Source organism: Carcharhinus amblyrhynchos, chromosome 24 (assembly GCF_965287045.1).
Source record: "Carcharhinus amblyrhynchos chromosome 24, sCarAmb.v2.hapA, whole genome shotgun sequence".
NCBI classification, from domain to species: Eukaryota; Metazoa; Chordata; class Chondrichthyes; order Carcharhiniformes; family Carcharhinidae; genus Carcharhinus; species Carcharhinus amblyrhynchos.
Window position 1 is genome coordinate 34,390,663 of NC_137347.1, and position 18,781 is coordinate 34,409,443.

The following is an 18,781-nucleotide window of genomic DNA, read 5'->3' on the forward strand; positions in this document are numbered from 1 at the left end:
ACAGGTTCAAAGTGTGAGGGGCAAGGTTTAGAGGAGATTTGAGGCAGTTTTTTAAAGAATAGTGGGTGCCTGGAACTTGGTGCCAGGGGAGTTAGTGGAAGTGGATACGGTAGTGACTTTTAAAGGGGTATCTTGAGGGATAGGGTCCCCAGAAGGGGAGGGGGTTTTAGTTAAGTCGGGCAGCATGGTCGCTGCAGGCTTGGGGGGCTGAAGGGCCTGTTCCTGTGGAGTAATTTTTTGTTCTTTGACCCTTCCAATCTGTTAGCTCCCATCAATTGTCTCATCCCTCTCTGGTTCAATAATTTGTTTAGCATTTTCAATGTCCAACAACGTCCAGTTCTGATGAAAGGATAACATTTCGAAACATTTACTGTTTCTCCATCCACAAATGCTGCTCGTCCTGTTGAGTATCTGCAGCATTGATTGATTTTGCTTTCGGAGGTGCACTGGATTACACTTTTTCCTCAATTTATTTGGATTATTAACAGGTCTGTTTACTTCGGCAGAGTTGGAATTTCAGACAAGAAAATTCTGTATCTATGCCTGTGGTTTTAATTTCTGAGTTCCCCATCTTTCTTGGAATATTTTAATGGAAGGTTGGTCCACTTAACAGTTTAGGCTTTGGGTGGAAAGATTCAGTAACAGGCGCAAGACTATGGTGCTCCAAAACATGTCCAAGTAACATGAGGGCTCCTTCAAATTAGGTGGTTTTTTCCAATCTGACCCTAGATTGGCAAATTCCAAACTGTGGATGTTTCCAATCAAAGAATTTCTCCTCACCCCTTGCGTGATGACCCATTTCAATATTTAATCTCGTAAACAGGGAGACACTCTGGCCAGGCATTTGACATTGTGCAAATCTGGGTTACAAGATCCTCCTTGGATTGAGACACACTGCTCACCACAGGTGCAACATTACCATTATTTGCAAGATGCTATTCACAGTATTTCCTTCAATTATGAACCCTTATGTTGAGGGATGCAAGCTAAAACTGAAAACAATGAAATCTTGAATGGAAAACCCAAACCATACATATTTCAAATAAAAATATATGCAAAATTGCATTAAATCATGACGACTTGCTGTTGAGATTTTAAAGAAAGGTGGTGGCAGAGAAATGTGACTTTTGCTTGAGGGCAGCTCAATTGGAGAATATCTGAAGTGTGCCTCAGTTTTTACAGTACAAAGGCATGTCATGACAAATAATAAAGTGAGTGGAGTCAAAAGGCAGACACACTGGTTCTGATCAAGGGAAAAGCGGAGGGCTCTCAGGACGTCTTAGTGGAGATGGTGGAGGAGAGAGATTGGATGCCATGATGAAAAGGATAGAGTTAGAGCCAGCTTACTGGAAAGTATTACAAGTGCCAGAGGGCATCAGAAAAATCAGAGGAGACTGGACAATGGAGAAAAAAAGTTGAGATAGGAAATCAGTTCTGAAGAAAATGATAAATCTGATACTTCTTGCTGTGCATTTAATTTCAAGAACAAAAATGCCTACAAATCAACACAGGTAAAAGGCATCACCATTGTGTGGCATTGCCAAAAAGGTATCTGCATGGATTTCAGAATTAATTGAGTTATTTGATTTTTGCAGTTCATTGAAAAACCATAATTTCAAATGTATGTTTCTAGGAGGCTATTCTCCTCTCAATGTTCATATGGGAGTTTCTCTATTTACTATCCAAAGTATTATGCACTCCCACCTGATCACTAATGATTGGACTGGAGTGTATAGGGTATGAGGGAGCGTTAAATCACTGCATCTTGATGGACTCTCTGCCCTTCAGCAGTGCATAATTCCAACCAGTAGTTACCATTTTCCGTCTTGCCTTTGACGGCTCTAATTTTAGTCTTCCATTCTGTAGACATTAGAGCTCATCTTAAAGTAGAGCTCTCATCTGCTCCATGCTACCCTATCTCAAAAAGCTTGGCATCCTTTTGCTTCTCTTCACTTCAATAACCCACTTTTCTATAAAACCTATATTGGAAAGGATCCTCCTAAACTTCTCATTTGTGGACAGAAGTTGTTCAAGTGGGTGTCTGGAACCAACCATAATGTTTATGCTACTGGACTAGTAATCCAAAGGCACAGACTAATGATCCAGCTATCATATCAGCTGGGAATACAATTCAATTAAATCAAGTTGAAATAAAAACTAGCACCAGGAATTGAGAAATGTGTCTCCTTTTTTTGGTCTATTCTATGTGACTCTAAACCCACAACGATGAAGGTGAAGCTTAGCTGCTCTCCAAAATGGCACAGTAAATTACTCATTTGCATTCAAGGTGGCAGTTCACCACCATTTTCTCCAGGGCAATAAATTTTGGCTGTGTCTGACACCTGCAATTCATTAATGAATGACTTCCAAAAAAAAAACAACAGTTAGATCTATGGACCCCAATTTGAGATTCCAGAAGTCATTTTCCCCTCTGCCACTATATACATCTCTTCAGCAAATGTTGCATCCCTCTGAAGATTACTTCTCTAGCCATCTTTCATTTCGTTGCTTCTTTATTTAAAGACCACATTCTCATGACACTTTGCCTTCTCCTATTGCATACAGATCTGTATCGAGTCAAAATGTCCACCGACAGCATTTTAACTCATGGTTACAATCACAATCAAAATCATTGCAAGACAAACAGGATGTCAGTATCTTACAAGGGGATGTACATACAGGGATTGTATGTACGGGGGAATCCTGCTCACTCCATAAATAAAGCAACCAAAGTACGCAAATCATCGCCATCATTAGACGTAGCTGAATGTGATTTAAAGAGAGCCATAAGATCTGGCACATTTTCATTTGACTGTTTACAATGTGCAAAATGGATTGAAATTTATAAAAAGCGATATACCAATTAAAATTTTATGGTACGAATTTCATAGCAATTTTTAATAAGTGTGTGTTAAATTTAGAAAAATGCAACTTCTGTTCAGTTTATGCCCTGTTTATGGAGGCAGGTTGTTCATTTGAAAACCTGTTACAATTTCTATGAAGCTTCCCAAAAAATAATTTAAAAGGGATACTTACATCTGGATATTCTTTCACAGGCACAAATAGTTTTTCTTGTAACTGCATAATAGGTCCTATGGGGTCTGGTAGGTCCATTGGCAGCTTGTCTACAAGGCCATTCATTGTATCAGTATACATGTCCTTTCGCACTCTGCTTATTTCTGCAAAGAAAGAAATTTCAATTACTCAAGGAAAAGTTCAGAAAACAGTTTTGAATACTGGTGCTCAGAGGCCACAAATCTCAGGCCTTTACAAAGCTGAATTCAGTTTTCAGTTAGCCTATGCACAAAAATACTGGATGATGGAATTATTTATTCTCCCAATAGCTTCTTGGTCAATAATCCCAGGACCAAATCTCCAGAGAAGCGGTGTGGTGGACTGGAGCAAGATCACAGGAGAAAACTTGGCTCTTTGGAAAAAAATTGCCAGCATAGATTTTCCACTAGTGTTAAAACACCCAATTTGAGATTAATCCATCATTGATAAAAATAAGTCAATTAACACAGTCAGTAGTAGCAAAGGCTGCAACAATCCACTCTGTAACCTGGATTAATCTGCACTGACACTTGCTTAGAATTGTGCTAAATTGAGCCACTGGAGTTCAGTGAAATGTCATTCAAATAATGCAACATTAAGGAAGTGGCTATGCAAATACTCTGTTCCCCTTCTGGCCTATTGTTGGGCAAGTTACTTATTGTGGAACAAACTGCACTGGACAAAATGCTAGCTCCTAATAGCACCTTCAAAAAGGTGAAGTTAACCATAATAAAACTGACTGGGCTACGTTAGCTTCTGCAGTTAGGAAAGGGGCTACATTAAAGCTGCTGTCTGAGCCTTAAGACAGATCTACAATGTTGTCATTTTTTTGTAACAACAAGAGCTAGTTCTTAAGAACAACCTGCAACAATTGTTTGGCAGTCTATGCAGGCCAAATTGTAAAGGAATGAAAATTCTCCCAGATTATTTGTACCTTTTTAAGGGTAGCATACTCTGTTTAAAAAGGGCTAGTCTAAATACTGAATGCAAAAGGTTTATTTTATCTTTGAAATGGTGAGCCTGGCACTTGGACAGTCAACACAAAACAACCAGAAAATAAAAAGGCAGTGTGAGGATTATCCACATCACCAATTTATTGGTAATTAGAATTTTACAAAGACCTTCAATACACAGTAATAGCTACCTCAAATCCAACTATATTTTGTGGAATGCTAATATGACTATACCAAAAATACCTGGAAATGATCACGTATACGACCCCCAAAAACAGCATGTACCACAGCTGGTTTGGTTCTGGGTTCAAAAAGCACAAAGCTCAGTAAATCAACTCTAGTAATACCGCTCCCTGCCCCATCACCCTTGTTTGTGGTCAGAATGGCCAAGTAAAGAACTGGCTCATTTAAAAGTTTGTCTGGAAGGAAGAGGTTTCCTAAACAGGGAAATTCCAATGTTACTTTCAGCAGGAAATGGAAATTGATCAAAGCTGCAGGTCCACAATGCTGCTGTGACAACAGGAAAAACGTGCACACCATTAACACACAAGTTACCCAACTTTTTTTTATTCATTTGCAGAATGTGAGTGTCATTGGCTGGGCCAACATTTATTGCAAGTAATAGCTATTGCTATTATACAGCTAGGTGAAAAACTTCTAAGAAATGGATCTCACAGCAAATACCAAAAATGGTTTGTAACAGGTGGAGAAGAAAGCTTAAATCCTACACTGAGTCAAGCTGATATATGTTGCAGTCTAAGCTGATCAAGAACTTTAAAATGTTTTGGATTCTCTACATTTCCAGCAACCTTTTAGGAAATTCTGCTTAATTAAGGGTGCAAAGGCATATCGAAAATCACAACAGGTTTGACAGAATTGCTTTTGGAAGTAGTTAAAAGCCTTCAACACCCTGGTTCAAGAAGAATGCCTCCAAATCTAATTAAATGTATTGTTATATACTGAAGTAAGAAGAATTATTCATGAGGTTGGAGGTGTGCCCTAATTTGAAGGCAAGTATAAACAAAATCCATGTTAATTTAAGGCAAAAGGCTGCACTTATTTTCAGACAGTGCATCATTTGTGGAAGAAATGCAATTGATCACTATGTCTACACGTAGAACTTTAAACAGTAAGGTTAACAGCTCCCACAACATCCATTTCAGTAAGCTTATCTCCTGATTCAATTTGACAACTCCCAAAATAAACCAGCATGTGCAGCATCAAGAGATAATGTCAAGCCTTATCGAAAAGGCAAAATAGTTAACATTCATTTAAAAACTCTAATCTACAGAATTTGAAACCTACTCTGCATGGCATCCCAATCTTCTTGTGGGAAAATAAGAGCAGCACGTGCTTATCTTACTAATGGCACTGGAGGAATGTGAACGATAGGGTACAAGTTACATTTAATCTAATTCAACACTAGCAGTACTATACTGCACTTATAAAAGCAACTCAAAAGAATTGCAAATAAAAAGACTATGTGCGAGAAAAATGAACCCGGTGAAAACGTAAGGCTTTGCATACAAGTTTCAACCCAGGAGCAGGACTCAATGGTTGTAAATTCAGTTATGTTGCAGTGCACAGGGCAAACAACCTGATATAACCAAATTTAAAAAAAACATTATTTTTCAGTCGTAGCATTTTTTAGTCTCTGCAGAACAGACATGTGGCACTAGAGACACTAGCTTTGTCAAGCTTCCACCACCCACACCCCCCACCCTCTGCCATAGTTTAAAAATATTACATGGGGAAGTCAGAACATAGAAGAAATAAATCAGCAGCAGCATGCCAATTGAAACAAGATGAGGTGTTGACTCTCAACCAGTTCCCAACAATCTAAGATCAGTGAAAGTCCCAACACTGAACAAACTGCTGGAGCCCTCAAAACAAAAAGGCATCATTACTTTTGCCACATGAACAAATTCATGTAAATATATTGCTGTACGCTGCAGACCAACGTAACTGCTTTATCCTTATAAATTCATAAATTCTCCCAAATCTTAATTGTACCTCAAAGGACCTCTACCACATTTGTCATTGCCATGTCTTGAATGCGAAGCATATATATTTTTACTTTGAGGAATACCAAAGTCACAAGAAACGTTAAGTGTACCGCGAAAGGTGCAAGAGAATTTCATGTCCCAGCCCTTGCAATTCCAACCCAACACAACACTTCTGTCTTTTCCATTTTACAGGGATGGAGTTTTGAAAAGGGCATGATTAGCAAATAGACACATACCCAGATTAATAAAACCTGGAATAAGGTTTACACATGGGTACTAAAGTTCCACACAATCTACATAATTAATTTTGGACACCACTGACCAACAAATGTCCAAGATTAGCTAGGTCAGCTGTTTATTTGGTACATGTAAAAGAGCGAGCTTGCATTTATACTGCACATCATGCGCCTTAGATTAATTGCATCAGAAGGTATGCAGATGGCTAGTCTTATGGAAATCATGCATAATGCTAGTAACTGAAAAGGTCAGTGAAGAAAAAATTGGTCAATTTCTATACAAAAGTAAAACCATTCCCTCTTCATCAGCCTTTTCAGGTTTCTCTGCTTCAAGCAATAATTTAATGAGAAAGTGAACAGCCACAAGAATCTCATTAAGTAAACACAAATATAAAGCTATTTTAATCAAAGGATTGCATCCCCTAGGACATCTAAAGTACTAAAGAATAGAAGCCGAACCTGCCCAAATAAATTAATCTGGGAGTCCAGAAGTACAATCAGCAAAACAGCACAATCAAGGGAGAAGACATTAAAAAGGTCGCACCACACAGTCAGAATTGGATAAAGTAGCTACTAAATAAAACCAAATTATTGCAGAAACCAGCACGAGGCACAAAATCAGTATGCACACTGACACTTAAGGAATTACATGTGCACAAAGATTGTCTATGCACTGTTTCAAAAGTCATAAGCTTTGCTGTGGTTACCCTGGAGCACAAAATGAAACATTCGATGGAACAGAAACCACATCATATTCTGTAAAGCAGCAATGCTGTAATGTAAATGGACCATTAGACCCTACAGCACACAAGTGCGGTCGGAAGAGAAAAAGGAGACCAACCAAATTTCCCACTTGAGATGCCTTTGCTTGAAGACGTCTGTCTTACCAGTTCCTGAGGCACAGATTACAAAGCTAGACATACTGACATTTTTTTTTAGGACCATCCGATTGGGTGCAAGACGACTAGGAACTAGTGGAGCAAATAACCCAACAAGATCTATTTCAAAGCAGCTTCAAGAATCCACAGAAGTGATCTGACAAAGGAGCACTTCAGATTCTGCAAACCTAAAAAAATAGAAATTTCAGTTTGTGCATACATGATCAGAATAGAAACATAAGTAGGAACAGGAGGTGGCCATTTGGCCATTTAAGGCAGCTCCACCATTCATCATGACCATGGCTGGATCATCCAACTCAACAGCCAAATCCTACTTTCTCCCCATAAACTTTGATCCCATTCACCTTAAGTGCTATATCTAACCACCTCTTGAATACATTCATTGCTTTGGCATCAACTACTTCCTGTGGTAATGAATTCCACGTGCTCACCACTCTTTGGGTGAAGAAAGGTCTCTTCACCTCTGTTCTAAATGGTCAACACTGAATCCCCAGACTAACGTAGAGAAAAGGGACAATGGTCTTTGTGAAGAACCTGAAGATTTTTTTGTCCGAGCTAAAAGTACAAGTACTTAACTAGGATTGGAAAAGGCTTGTTTTAACCCAATTTCATTTTTCCTGTCACCAAATGAGCATTACTGGCAAGGTCAGCATTTGTTGCTTCTAGTAACAGCAGTCCATCAAAAGACATTAAAGCACCTTCATATTTTTTAATGAAGCAATGGGTTCAAATTCTTTCTTTCTGATCTCTATGTTGTTCTGTATATTATATAACTTTCCAAGCAAATGGAGGTTTCATAGAATCCCTACAGCACAGGAGGCCAGCCAACCAAGCCTGCACCACCAACAATCCCACCCAGATCCTATCCTCTCAACCCCATGTATTTACCCTGCTAGTCACAGTGACCTTAAGGGGCTATTTATCACAGCCAATCCATCCAACCCACTCATTGGGCTGTGGGAGGAAATCCACAAGGAGAATGTACCAACTCCACACTGACTCAAGGCCTGAACCAACCAGGGTTCCTGGCACTGCAAGGTAGTGCCAACCACTGCCACCCTGCCCTTTTATCTCCTCATTGTTTAAAGCCCCAAACACTCCTACTAGGTGAAGCAATTATTTGTCTACACTTCTTTCAATCTACTTTACTGTACTTGCTACTTACAAAGTGGTTTCTACACTGGGAGATCAAAAAGAAATTGGTCACTGTTTGCAAAACACAGGCAGTAAGGTCCACAAGCATGACTGAAAGTTTACAGTGGCCTGTCACTTTAATCCATCACCTACTCTCACACTGATCTGTCATTAGCCTTCTGCACTGTTCAGTGAAAAATCAACTCAAAAGATGAGATGCTGATTATCAAACTTGAAATTTGGCAGCCTCCCATACTCAGTCACTAATTGCAGACTGGAAACTGTTCTCCACCCTACCTCTCCCATCTTGTTTCTTTTCCTGCTCCTTCACCGATCCCTTAGGCCTTGTAATTCATTCTCTTCTGACTACCACACTATTACAGAGCTTCTCTTTTCTCATCCACTTCTTGCTCAAATCCTAATACATTTAACTTTTCCTAGTTCTGAACATAGGCATCATGTAATCCCTATAGTAAAGGAGGCTGCTATTCAGCCCATCAAGTCTGTACCAACCATAATCCCACCCAGGCACTATTCCTGTAACCCCACACATCTACTTTGCTTGACACTACGGTCAATTAGCATGGCCAATCGGCTTAACCTGCACAGCTTTGGACTATGGGAGAAAACTGGAGTAACTGGAAGAAATCCATGTAGGCATGGGGAGAACATGCAAACTCCACACAGGTAGTTACCCAAGACCAGAATTGAACCTGGGTCCCTGGGCACTGAGGCAGCAGTTCTAACCGCTGTGATGTGCAGTCTTTGACTTCAAAAATTTCTCTCTCCATAAATGCTGTCTGACCTGTGGAGTATTCCAGAATTGTTTGTATAGTTTGTATCCTGGCTGCTGATAGCCTTCCTTGCCCGTGTGTCATGTTGCAATTGCGTCATTAGGATATTGAGCAGAACTTGGACCGATCACAAATTTGCATTCAATGACTAGACCAAGATTGGGTCTAACCTCTGTAGTATAATACAAAGGACTGCTACACTTTAACGCAAGTTAAGCATTTTTGAGGTTAGTGATTGGTGTTACATGGCAAACAATAATCACTGATTGCTTTAATTTAGGGTTTCAAGAACGTGCAAGTGAAAAGCATGATCATATCAAATGCCATTAGCTGCAGAACCATATTCAAAATAGTTAATTTTTCAGGTACCAACATGGCACACACTATACAGCTGACAGTACAATGACTGTATTACAACCAACAGTCCAGTTGATGTTCATATTGCATTTTAACACAAGAAATCTAAATTTAACAGGATTTAAAAGACAATATCTCACTTCCTGCAAACAGAAGCAAATTTCGCTACACCCAATTACTTCTGGAACCAAGGTGTTGACAAGAAAATTATAAACTATATTAAAATCACCATTTGTAATAGTTGAAACAAAGCAACATCAACTAGAGCTTTAGCTTTGCTACACTCAATACAACTAAAATTTTAAGTTACTCCCACACATTTTAGATATTGCATTTGTTGACCCTATTCCTTACAACGCCCATAGATTTGTTGACGGTTAAAGCACAGGAGATGACCATTTGGCTATTTGTGTCCACACTGCACAAAGATCTGATTACACTAATCTCATTTTTCAGCAGTTGGCCTATAGCCCTGGGCAGCCCACTTCCTGGTATTGTTGAAACAGCTTTTGAGCTAACAGTTACTATTCTTGAATATAGTGCATTTTTTTCTTGCAACTAAAAGTGATGAGTACTTTATAACCAACAGATAGAAAATGCCACAAAAAAGTTATTTCATCACAAAATACGAGGTTCAGAGGACAAAGTCAAGAGTTGAAGCCAAGTACAGCCATTAATACACAAAAATATTTCAGCAATTACTGCACATGTAAAATTAAAATTACATATTACCAAAAACGTAAAACGTACCTAGAGCATTTAAACTCAGCTAAAATCAATTGACTTCAAAATGCATAATGATAGACCATAAAGCAAGATACCTGATTACCACTGTTAATAGAAACAAAAATAGCTCATGCAGCCCACTCTCTTCCTTAATTTTTTTTTCCCCCCCTCAAAAGAAGCCAAACAATCCCATGTACTCAAATGACTCAAGTCTTTACTTCTGTTTGGACACATTTATAAACCCTCATACCTGCCCAGTTCTTATATTACCCCAGCAAATTGGGAAGACAGATCTGAACATGAGGCATCTTATTTTGAAATGTGTATTGTACTAATAATTGAATAGCTTTTCTAAAATATCAGCACAAAGCCGCCAGAATTACATCTTAGAAAACTTGTAACATAGCATTTAAGTGTCTCTGAATGGATTGTATCACAGATTAAATGTAGGAAAATTAGTTTTTTAGTAAGGTTTAATAAACCATAGTGGTTCAGTTTGTTACCTGCAGGACACACCCACAATCAGCAGGAATTTCCATTTTAGAGAAGGAAAAATCAAGGTGAAGCACTTTAGTAAGCTTTCAGGGCACCAACACAGCACAGGACAACGTAAGGCAAGTGTGTTGAATAGACACATAATTGGCAAATGAACTTCAACATAGGTAAGTGCAAGGTAGTGCACCTTGGTGGTAAGACGACCACACGCCTTGAATAAGATTCTGAATAGGATAGCAGAGCCAAGGAATCTAGGTGCACGGTGAAACAAATTCCCAGAAATAGTGATAGGTCAGCAGGGCCAAGAAAAATAAAACCAAGCTAAGAGGTTCATTAATAGAACTGAAAAGCAGAACAATTATGCACTGAGACCATAATTGACTGGGCTCCATATTAAAAAAGATATAGAATAGTTGGGAGAAGTTGCAAAGGATTCACAAGTGTGACACCACAACTGAGAAACCATCAGGAAAAACAGAGGCAGCCAAGGTAATGAAAATATTTTTAATGGGGCAGACAGAAAATACTTTCACTTGGGGAGTCTAATGGGTGATCTGCAAACTCTGTACATGCAGGACAGGTGGTGCTTGAAGGATCATGGGAGATTTGTGCATCCTCTTTGACATCTCATTTTTGTCACAATGTGCTCAGTGCCTTCCCAAATAAACCTTCTCCATTTTGGTTGGTCACCAGTCAGGGTCTCGTGCATGTCAGTGGAAATGTTTGGTCTCTTCAGAGAAGCTTTGAAGACATCTCCAAAACATTTCTGCTGACTTCCTGGGAGTATCCTGCTGTGACTGAATTCAAAGTAGAGCAGTTGCTTCAGGAGTCTGGCATCAGGCATGCAAACAATACACCCTACCCAGCTGGCTTTGAGTGATTAGTCTGGGCATGTTGACATGGGAGAAGACATTGAAACTGGGTCACATTACTTGCCACTAGATTTCATGAACCTTACAAGGGCACTACTGACGTGAAGGGCACTTGTCCAGTGTTTTGTGGTACCTGTACTATAGAATATAGGAGCTTCCCAAGTAAACATAAGAACATAACAAATAGGAGCAGGAGTAGGCCATCTAGCCCTTTGAGCCTGCCCCGCCATTCAATAAGATCATGACTGATCTGTCGTGGCTCAGTTCCACATTCCCGCCTTCTCCCCATAACCCTTAATCCCCTCGCTTATCAAAAACCCATCAACCCGTGTCTTAAAAATATTTAGCGAGGCAGCCTCCACCACTTCAACGGGCAGAGAATTCCAGAGATTCACCACCCTCCGTTCTAAACCGTCCCGTTCCGCCCCCCCCTTTATCTTGAGGCTGTGCCCCCTAGTCCTACTGTCCTTTGAGCACGAAAGGACTCTCCACCTCTATCCTATCCATCCCATTCATCATCTTATATGTCTCAATGAGATCTCCCCTCATTCTTCTAAACTCTAACGAGTACAAGCCTAGTTTATTCAGCCTCTCCTCATAGCTCAACCCCCTCAACTCTGGTATCAGCCTAGTAAACCTCCTCTGCACTCCCTCCAAGGCCAAAATATCCTTGCGTAAGTGCGGCGACCAAAACTGCACATAGTACTCCAGCTGCGGCCTCACCAGTGCCCTATACAGCCGCAGCAAGACCTCCCTACTTTTATATTCAATCTCCCTCGCTATGAAGGCCAGCATCCCATTTGCCTTCCTGACCACCTGCTGCACCTGCAGGCTGGGTTTTTGCGACTCATGCACAAGGACCCCGAGGTCCCTCTGCACCGTCACATGCTGCAGTTTTTCGCCACGCAAGTAATAGTGGACCACCTCGCACTTGCCAACATTAAATTCCATTTGCCAGTTCCTGGCCCATTCGCCCAGCCTATCTAGATCCTTCTGCAGACTCTCCACACCCTCTGCGCAATTTGCCATTCCACCAATCTTGGTGTCATCAGCAAATTTCAACACCATACACTCAGTTCCCTCCTTCAGATCATCTATATAAATGGTAAATAGCTGAGGCCCCTGCACCAACCCCTGGGGCACTCCACTAGTCACCAACCTCCAATCCGAATAGCACCCATTGACCCCCGCTCTCTGCCTCCTATTTGACAGCCAATCCTCTATCCACGCTAACACCCTACCCCCAACTCCATGCCCCCTTAACCTTCTGCAATAACCTCGTGAGGTACCTTGTCAAACACCTTCTGAAAATCAAGACAGACCACATCCACCAGCTCTCCTCTATCCACCACCCTAGACACATCCTCAGAGCTCCAATAAATTTGTCAGACATGACTGCCCCTTAACGAAACCGTGCTGTGTCTGCTCTATCAAGCAATTCCCCTCAAGATGCCTCGCTACTTCCTCTTTGATGACAGATTCTAACATTTTACCTATAACAGACATTAAACTAACCGGCCTATAATTCCCTGCCTTTTGCCTGGCACCCTTCTTAAACAATGGCGTAACATTAGCCGTTTTCCAATCTTCCGGCACTTCCCCGGAATCCAGCGACGTTTGGAAATTAACCACCAAGGCATCCACTATCACCTCTGCCATTTCTTTCAGAACCCTTGGATGCATTCCATCCGGTCCTGGGGACTTGTCCACAATCAGTCCCTCCAGTCTGTCGAGCACCGCCTGTCTAGTAACAATAATGTCATTGAGACCCTCCTGTCCTACCATCTTTCCATCGCTAACACCCCGCAAATTATTCATGCCCTCCTCCATGAAGACCGAAACAAAAAAGTTAAACCACTGTCTTCAAATCAAAGACTCAAAAATGACAAGAACGCAAGCACAAAGAGTAATTGATATAGATGCATTCAAGGGGAATGCTGGAAAGTTGTATGAGGGTGAAAGGAACAGAACAGTATGCTGACAGGGTTAGAAGAGGGTTAGGAAGCAGGCTCACGTGAAGCAGAAATGTTGGCATAATCCAGCAAAGTGAAAATGGCGCTGTGTTGCACACTCAGGATGTAACACTATCCCTTCACTGTTTAAATAGCTGCTTTTCCCAATCCTATACAGATGATTTTAGGAGGAGCAACATCTTCAGTCTTGTCCCTAAAGTCTAATAATAATCCTTTACTGTTTTCCCACACCTTGGGCATTGGAGTAGGAGAGCTGGGAAACAAATATTTGGAGCCAAGTAATATTAATACCATACATTTTCATTTTTGAAGCAAAGCGATCACTTTCATTTAAGGAGATTAAAATGACTGGGCCTGCATTCTCTGGAGTTTAGAATGAGAGGTGACTTCATCAAAATCAAATTCTTACAGGGTAAAAAAGCTTTCCTTGATTGGGAGATGTACGTCCAGAATCAGAGGCTGTGTCTCAGAATAAAAAAGGTAGGCCATCGAGGACTGTGAATCTTTAAATTCTCTACTAGGGGACTCTGGAGGTTCAGTTGAGTATATTGAAGATAGAGATTTCTATATAGTAAAGACATCAAGGAATATGGGGATAGTGCAGAAAAACGTCAGAGCAATATCAGCCATGATATAATTAAATACTGAAGCAGGCTCAAGGGGTTAAATGATCCATTCCTACGTCCCTTTATATTTTTTGATCCGTCAATGCCAGAGACAAGCTTCGATTAAAGACATCACTTAAGTACTCTCTCTCTCCCCCCTCTAACTCTGGGAAGCTGAAACTAATTGTAGTATTCAATAGCTATTCACCCAAAATGAACCAATTTAGGGAAGTGAACAGAATATGAAACTTCCTGTTCCATGTGTCTTAGTCATACCTACACCTACTGGACTGAAGTTGTACACAGCCACCTTTAAATAAACATGTTCCATTTGTAATGGCTGCATTATGCTCAGTCAACATCCCTTGCCAATTTTTTTTTAAATCTCACTGGAAACAAACTTACAATCTTAGTCAAAAAGTTGTCAGCATTAAACGAGCCAAAAGCACAGATTTATTTTCCAAGAATGGAAAAGAAACGTGACAAGGTTGGTGAACCAAAGACATTTCAGCATGTCATATACTACAATATTTCTATGTTAGCTGCAGGAAATCTCAATGGAGTAGTGTATATATGAATACACAAGTTAAATTCTGTTGCACAATGTCTAGATGAGGACATTTTTTTCCTAGGGTTAGACTGCAAGAACACATGCATTTACACCTCCAGAAACTCAGTGTGAAAAGGTGGATTAAACCAATGCTTCTCACGTCATAATAGTCTTTGGCAATGCAGGACTGATTTCATCAACAGGCTGCTGACTCAGAGGCAACTTTAAAGTCAGGTCCTCTATTTTCAGCTGGGCCATTCGCTGCCTGTGCTAGTAATTCTGCTACCACCAGCTCAAATAGTTTAGATGACGACAGATTGTGTTGCTAATGTGAACCTTTGAGGAGGATGCACACTGGAATCAAGCAAGCAATTAATTCTGTACAGAAATAAATCAGCAAAACCTCAAACTCAGACCCACGACACAATGTTACAGATGCTCGAGCACAATAAGAGAAAACAGTACAATGCAAAAGTTAAGTTGGCTGATCAGAAAGCACAATAAAAGTTCTTGGAAACAAAAACAAAATCAGATCACTACTTCCACAGGCAACATTTCAAGCATAAAATTACTCTGGCTTGTAAGTTTGAATAAGGAAGCACCATTTGGACCATGTACAATCACTATCCAAATGCCCTTTCCCAGCATCATCCACTGATGATTACACATGTATATATGGATATATTAACCATATCCCTCTTTAATGAGAGGAAATATTTTACACATTCCAATAACGTAAAGGATTCTGCAATCCAAGTCAAAAAGATAAGTTTTCCTGCTTCTGCAAGGCAAAACTTTCCAAAGATTAGATGCCAATAAAGGCAATGAATGTGCTTAAGAAACTCAATCTACTGGCTTGCTTTCTTGTCAGCAAAAAGAAATGCATAATTTGCATATCTGTACCTGTGTAAAGTGCAGTCTTCTATACAAGATTTCTAACATAGCTTATGATGCCCCCTGAAACTATTTTGCAATTGATAGAAAGCCTGTTCAACTGTACCACTGCAGACACAAACTGCCCAGAATTCTTGAATACAGAACTTGATTGAATGGAAACAGGAATACTAGCCACTCTTAGAAGTGGAAAATTTTCTTCAGAAGGGAAGTTCATAACTACCACATACAGATTATAAAAGTTAACCATGATTTTGGTCAAAAGTAGTGCAACTTTTCATACACCTCCTATAAAAGTCAACATTTGTCCTTCACAGGTCAGAGCCCAAAGCTTTCAGAACCGAAGTGTATTCCTAGAGATACTAATTATTTAATTTCATTGTAACTGTATAAATACAAACAATTGAATAATAGGATTTCTCTGGTGGAGTTGGTTTGCATTTTGTTCCAGAAACATGCACACCAACCCCTTGAAAATAACCCAGGTAAAAGTCAAAACAAATGACTTGTTCTAAAAAGACTGATTCTCAAAATTTTAGTTTTTACACAAACATGGCAAAAAAATGATAAAAATTCCACACAAGTATCTGGATGCGGAAAACCTGATATAAACAGAAAATGCTGGAAATATACAGGTCAGGCATCATTTGTAGGGCAAGTACTTTGGATAAAAGGTCAACTATTCAAATTTTATCCATGTCTCCAGACAGATGTTGCCTGACCAGAATATTTCCTTAAAAAATTCCCATACATTGTTAGCGTCTACATGATTAAATTCTGAATCTAAAGCCCACTCAATTTACTGGTGATGTCAAAGACACCAGAGCAGAGACAAAAACTTTAGTCTACTTGCAACCTATAACCAGTTTCCTTCCATTAGGCAAGTTTCAAAAGCTTCAATGGTATTTGTCACTGAAAATGCTCGTTTCAATTACAGTAGCTAATTCAACCAGAGATGGTTATAGTTACTTACAAAATGTAGTTCATGACATAGGTCAAAGATTAAACTGATGCCAGAGGCTTTGTTCAAGGCAGAAAGGTTCCAAGCAAAGGCCTCCACACTAAATAACAAAAGTGTTCAACCAAAAAAAAATTAAGATAAGCATGTTGGCCTTTTTTTTTTACAAGAGGACTGCATAGAAGAACAACAATTCTTGTTACAAACGTACAGACTGGTTAAGACTGCATCTGGAGTACAATATGCAGTTTTGGTTGCCAGACTTAAGAAACCATATGCTTGCATTGGTGGTGATACAGCAAATGTTCACTAAATTGGAATGCAGCATCACAGCAGAGTGGTTTACACTGCTGCCTCAGTGCCAGGGTTTGAGTCCTGGCTTGGGTCACTATGTGGAGTTTGCACATTCTCCCTATGTCTGCATGAGTTTCCTCCCAAAGATGTGTGAGTTAAGTGGATTGGTCAATTGCTTCTTCATGTCAGAGGGATGAGCTTGGGTAAACACACTGGGTTATGGGAATAGGACCTGGGTGGGACTGTGGTCAGTGTAGACTCAAACAGGCCAAATGACCTCTTTTTGCACTGCAGGATTCTATGAGGGCATTATCCTACGTTGAGGAGCTGAGTGAATTGGGCTTGTATTCTCTGGAATCTAGAACAATAAGGTGACCTCATTGTAACCTACAAAATGCTGAAGGGGCTTGATTAGGCTGACACTGAGAAGTTGCTTCTGTTGGTCAGGGAGTCTAAAACAGAAGCATGGTCATTGGATAAGGGGCCAACCATTTAGAAAGGAGATCAAGGAGAGATTTTTCAATCTAAGGGTCACAAATCCTCTACCCCAGGGTGTTGCAGATGCTCCACCATTGAAATTTTTACAGTAGGGAATAGACTCATTTACGTCAGTTTGGCAATAAATTACAGGAACAATCCAAATTTCTAGTGAATCCACGAACAAATGAAAACTTGTCCTTTTGATCACTAGGACTCAGTAACCTGCACAAAAACCTGACAAACGGCCATAACCACATGCATAATAAATCTGAACAAATATCTATACTCCAGCTATCTACAATTTATAATGGAGGTACATCGAAGACTAATCTGCATAGGAGTGAAGCTGCTCTTTCACACCATCATTAAAAGCTGGTTAACTAATTGCTATTTGCAATTTTTCAGTTACTACTACCACCACATAGAGGAATATTATTCTTCCACTTCAAGGAAGAATGGGGATCACAATAATAACCAACACATTTCAGAAATAATTCTACATTAGAACCAGTATGTGAAGTTACAGCACAGGAGGAGGCTATTCAGCCCATCTTATCCATTCCAGCCTGAGGACATCGTGCAATACTTTAAGTTTGTGTCACAAGTAGGCTTAACACTACAAAGAAGTTACAGTGAAAATCCCCTAGTTGCCACACTCTGGCCCCTGTTCAGGTACATTGAGGGAGAATTTAGCATGGCTAATACACCTAACCAGTACATCTTTCAGACAGTGGAAGGAAACCCACAAATACACAGGACGTGCAAACTCCGCAGTGACCCAAGCCAGGAACTGAACTCTGGTCTCTGGCGCTGAGGTCAAGGTGCTGACCACTGCCATCATGGATACTGGTATGCCACTGATCTTTTCAAGCAATGAACTAATTTTAATCAGGCTACTTTAGGTAGCATCCAAAAAAGAGGCTGCAAATTTCTGAATTCCTAAAGTGGAGAGAACAAAAAAAACAGTTTTCCAGAGATGATAGTTGTCAACATCCCAGGAAGATAGAACAGGAATGCACCAAGTAGCAGAGCTGCCAAGGATCATGGTGAAGGTGCAAGTCATAAGTAATCTGAGCTACTTTACAGACACTTATCGGAACATGGAGCAGAAGAATGAGGGGAGATCTCATTGAGACGTATAAGATGATGAATGGGATGGATAGGATAGAGGTGGAGAGACTCTTCCCGCTCAAAAAAGACAGTAGGATTAGGGGGCACAGCCTCAAGATAAAGGGGAGGCGGTTTAGAACAGAGTTGAGGAGGAACTTCTTCACTCAAAGGGTGGTGAATCTCTGGAATTCTCTGCCCGTTGAAGTGGTGGAGGCTGCCTCGCTAAATATTTTTAAGAAGCGGGTTGATGGGTTTTTGATAAGAGAGGGGATTAAGGGTTATGGGGAGAGGGCGGGAAAGTGGAACTGAGCCACAACAGATCAGCCATGATCTTATTGAATGGCGGGGCAGGCTCGAAGGGCTAGATGGCCTACTCCTGCTCCTATTTCTT

The 18,781-nt window shown here is 40.3% G+C and overlaps 1 protein-coding gene across 7 annotated transcripts in view; it reads right to left on the bottom strand.

Moving 5' to 3' along the window:
- qkia (QKI, KH domain containing, RNA binding a) overlaps window positions 1-18,781 on the bottom strand; it is a 94,375-nt gene that overhangs the window by 65,380 nt on the left and 10,214 nt on the right. For all 7 annotated transcript variants that reach the window (XR_013889401.1, XR_013889402.1, XM_080211605.1 and 4 more), the window contains exon 2: window positions 3,037-3,179. Coding sequence is in view for 5 of the 7 variants with exons in the window: in XM_080211605.1 (XP_080067731.1) it covers window positions 3,037-3,179 (143 nt within the window). In the remaining 2 variants the exon portion in view is untranslated. The remainder of the gene's footprint in view (window positions 1-3,036; window positions 3,180-18,781) is intronic.